Source organism: Ursus americanus, chromosome 25 (assembly GCF_024610735.1).
Source record: "Ursus americanus isolate L20-20 chromosome 25, mUrsAme1.1.p, whole genome shotgun sequence".
NCBI classification, from domain to species: Eukaryota; Metazoa; Chordata; class Mammalia; order Carnivora; family Ursidae; genus Ursus; species Ursus americanus.
Window position 1 is genome coordinate 9,748,814 of NC_142151.1, and position 4,020 is coordinate 9,752,833.

Consider the following 4,020-nt stretch of genomic DNA (forward strand, 5'->3'; position numbering starts at 1 on the left):
GCATACATCGAAATATGTTAAAGCTGGAAAACAATTTCCACTGAAGAACAAGGAGATCTTCCTAAAACACTAAAAATTTCAAAGAGGTGAAGAGGCAAAGTTATGGAGATGGAGAAGGTACAAGAAATTTGAAATACTCTCACATTGGAATTTTAATAGAGAGCATTAGGAGTATATAAACACTATATATAAAACACAAATTGATATAACCTAGAATATTTCCCAGGTTATAACTGAAAAGACAACATTTGCAGCTGAAGATGGAAGCACAAATTGAGGCTTAGTGGGGGCCTGGGTAGCTTAGTCGGTTAAGCGTCTCCCTGCAGCTCAGATCATGATCTCGGGGTCCTGGGACTGAGCCCCACCTCAGGTTCCTTGCTCAGTGGAGAGTCTGCTTCTCCCTCTCCCTCTCCCTCTTCCCCTTCTCCACACATGCTCTCTCTCTCTCTCTTAAATAAATAAAATCTTTAAAAAAATTGAGGCTTAGACATTTAGGAACTGGTACTTATTATTGTTATTTTTATTTTTTTTACAAGAAGTAGGATTTATTGGCTGGCGTGAATAAGGAGGGGTCGGTGCTGAGGTTCTCATGAAAACGGAGCCTGCCATTTGTCCAGAGAGCCATGATTAGGGATGTATTTGACCTCACAGACATCTAGGATGAGCCGTTTTTCAGCCACGATGTCTTCAAATTCATCCGCATTAAACTTAGTAAAGGGCCACTTCTTGGAAATGTGGATCTTCTGGCGGCCAGGGAACTTGAACTTGGACCTGTGTAGGGCCTCAATCACATGCTCCTTGTTCTGCAGCTTCCTACAGATGGGTGTGATGACTTGGCCAATGTGGACCCTGGCCACTGTGCCCTGGGGCTTCCCAAAGGCACCCTGCATACCTGTCTGGAACCTGTCAGCCCCAGCACAAGACAACATCTTGTTGGTATGGATGCTGGGAAGGGGTGGAGCCACACTTGGATATGAAAAGCATCTTTGCCACAGCTTTTCACTGTGTACTTGCTGGTGAAGAAACTCGGGCCGCTTCCGTGGCTTCAGAGGAAGGCTGCTCATCCTCATCCTCATCTGACACTGTGTAGCCGCATGATGGGAACTCATCCACTTTCGCCGCCTTCTGTCCCGGGTCAAAGGTGCGGATCTTGGCATCAAGGGCACCTGTGCAGAAGGGAGGCTTTGGATACGACGTGTTCTTACAATACTGCTAACACCTGGTGGGGCAGCGGCCCAGGGAGACACCAGGATCTTCAGTGGCAGGAAGGAAAAGAGAAGAACTGATACCAATTGATAAAATCAACATATTTCTGAAGATTTTATTTATTTATTTATTTATTTGACAGAGAGAGTGAGAGAGCACAAGAGAGCAGGGTGAGGGGCAGAGGGAGAAGCAGACTCCCCGTTGAGCAGGGAGCCCGACCTGGGGCCTGATCCCAGGACCCTGGGATCGTGACCTGAGCTGAAGGCAGCTGCTTAACCAACTGAACCACCCAGGCACCCCCCAAATCATATTATTTCCCAGCAGTTCAGTTTCCTCACTTATGGTATGGAGTGCTGATCGAGTGAGATAATACACAAACAATTATATATAAATATACATAAATAATATATAAAATTCTATATATAGTCTACATTTAAAAATGTTGATGTTCTTCATTTTTTCCAGTCACATGAGGTTCTGCCAATAGATAACATAGAAAAGACAAGCGTCCTAAATATTCAGCATCTTAGGAACAAAAGAAGACCTAATTGTTAATTCCATACTGCAATCAATAGACATCCAAGGGCTGTAGTAGTGTATTTGGTAGTATGACCACATGGGGAATGGCGTCATGCCTGTGTATGCACATGTAGTTTGTGTGTTGAGCAGAATATCAAACAGGGCAGTCTCCGGTTATTTGTGTCACTGGCTAGAACAGGAAAAGTTGTGTGTTTGTTTTGTTTTTTTGTTTGTTTTTTGTAACGTGTATTCTCACTTCATAAAATCCTACTATCAGCCCCTACAGCTACCACAAATGCAGCAAATCCCTATTTGAATTGTTTTTAATAATGCACCAAAGAAACACTATTTGCAAAACCACCCATGTGTCTCCAGGCTTCATGGCGGCCCCATGGATCCCTTAGGCCTTGTGCAGCCAGCTTCTCCTGGGCAGATTCTAATGGTTTTCCTTCTCTCTTGCCGTGTTTATAATCTGGAAGTTCTGGTTCAATGTAACCACGTTCATGTCCATGTCCACGGGCCATGTCTGACAGCAATCTGACCTCTCACGATGCTCCGTGTTCAACCCTGCAGCCAGAGCCAAATGGAAACGGTGGAATGTGAAAAGTTTATGGGATATCCAAGAACTATGGTACACAATCTGTCTCTAAAAGCCTATACGTTCCTTTTTAAATTCCTTACAACTTAGTGTTCTACATATAAAACATTCTTACCTCTTGAGTCTTTTCTTATGTTTCTGCTTGCACATATCTTTATTGTATTTCTTTCTCCTGTTACGAAACCATTGCTTTATCTGTAAAAAAAAAAACGAGGTGGGGCAGATGATGACTCAAGGGATAAGGATATTGGTTTATATGGGTAATAGTACTACACAGGTGACTCTGTTGGTAAAGAAATATGTTTCATACCTGTTTTGCTGTCATGTTAAATTCAAATGCAAGCAATTGGCTCTCTCCTCTTGTGGGGCATTTGTTTAACTTAAAGGTTGCCCAGAGAGTGTCCATGAGGGGTTTGCTGACTATTCTGGGGACATTGTTCTTCAAGTTTCTCTTCCTTTTCCTGTTCCTCTTCCAGTGTCTCTTCTCCTTCCACTTCTTTTCCTTCTCCTCCTCTTTCTTTCCATTTTTTATTTCCCCTTCTTTCGTCTTCACTGTGATTCCTCTTTGATCGCTCTGGATTTTGATCACAAAGCACAGTTGGTTCCTTCTGTATAGCAAAATTGGCGGAATAAAATAAAAGTGCAGCTACATTTGACTTTTAGGTCATAGTCAACATTCTTCAGTGTGAGAATATATTTGATTTTCATAAAGGAGCAATGCTGTACATTGTTGGAAAAGAGAGAGGAAAGAAAAAGTAAGGTTATCAAAATCAATGAAGATTTTTATAAAAAGATCAAAGATTTTATTTATTTGAGAGAGTGAGTGAGAGAGAGAGAAAGAAAGAATGAGAGTGAGAGGGAGAAGCAGGATCCCCATGGAGCAGGGAGTCCAACATGGGGCTCGATCCCAGGACCCCAAGATCATGACCTGAGCTGAAGGCAGACTCCCAACACACTGAGGCACCCAGATGCCCCAAAAGGTCAGTTTAAAAATAATTTACATTTGGATTTAAATATAGACTAAGTAAGGAAAGGGGTTGTGTATTGAAATTAATATGTCTCCTTGTGATGTCAGTCAAAAATAAGTTACCTTGGGGTGCCTGGGTGGCTCAGTCAGTTAAGTGTCCGCCTCTTCATTTTGGCTCAGGTCATGATTACAGGGTTGTGAGATCAAGTCCCATATTGAGACCACATTTGGCTCCATGCTCAGCACAGAGTCCACTTGAGGCTCTCCCCCTCCATCTCTCTTTGCCCCTCCCCCTGCTTGTACTATAAATACATAAATAAATAAATAAATAAATAAATAAAATCTTAAAAAAAAATAAGTTACCTTGAAAAATTAAGTTATAAGTGACCTTACTTAAAGGACTATTCAGGCTTTTTATTTCCTCGAGAGAGAGTTTTGTATGTAAGATACATACTTTTTAGAAATTTGTTCATATGTTTCAGTTTTCCCAGGATTGTCCTGGCATATGCCCATAAACTGACATCATCATCATCATCATCATCATCATCATTATTATTATTTTAAATAAGCTTTACACTCAGTGTGGTGCTTGAACTTATGACCCCGAGATCAAGAGTTGCGTGTTCTATTGACTGAGCCAGCCAGGCATCCCCATAATTATTATTAATAAACTACTTTTTACTCTAAAGTACTCTGGTTTAGGGGTGCCTGGGTGGCGCAGTCGTTAAGT

General features: G+C 41.7%; 1 protein-coding gene across 1 annotated transcript; it reads right to left on the reverse strand.

The window, feature by feature from the left end:
• Positions 1-587: 587 nt before the first annotated feature.
• On the reverse strand, positions 588-905 carry LOC123781600 (large ribosomal subunit protein uL16-like). The gene has a single exon (XM_087855401.1). It carries the CDS (start codon positions 888-890, stop codon positions 588-590), a length of 303 nt encoding a protein of 100 aa, XP_087711527.1. The 5' UTR covers positions 891-905.
• Positions 906-4,020: the final 3,115 nt, after the last annotated feature.

Coding starts and splice junctions, on each gene's coding strand:
- LOC123781600 (XM_087855401.1), bottom strand. CDS start 890: ATGCAGGGTGCCTTTGGGAAGCCCCAGGGCACAGTGGCCAGGGTCCAC.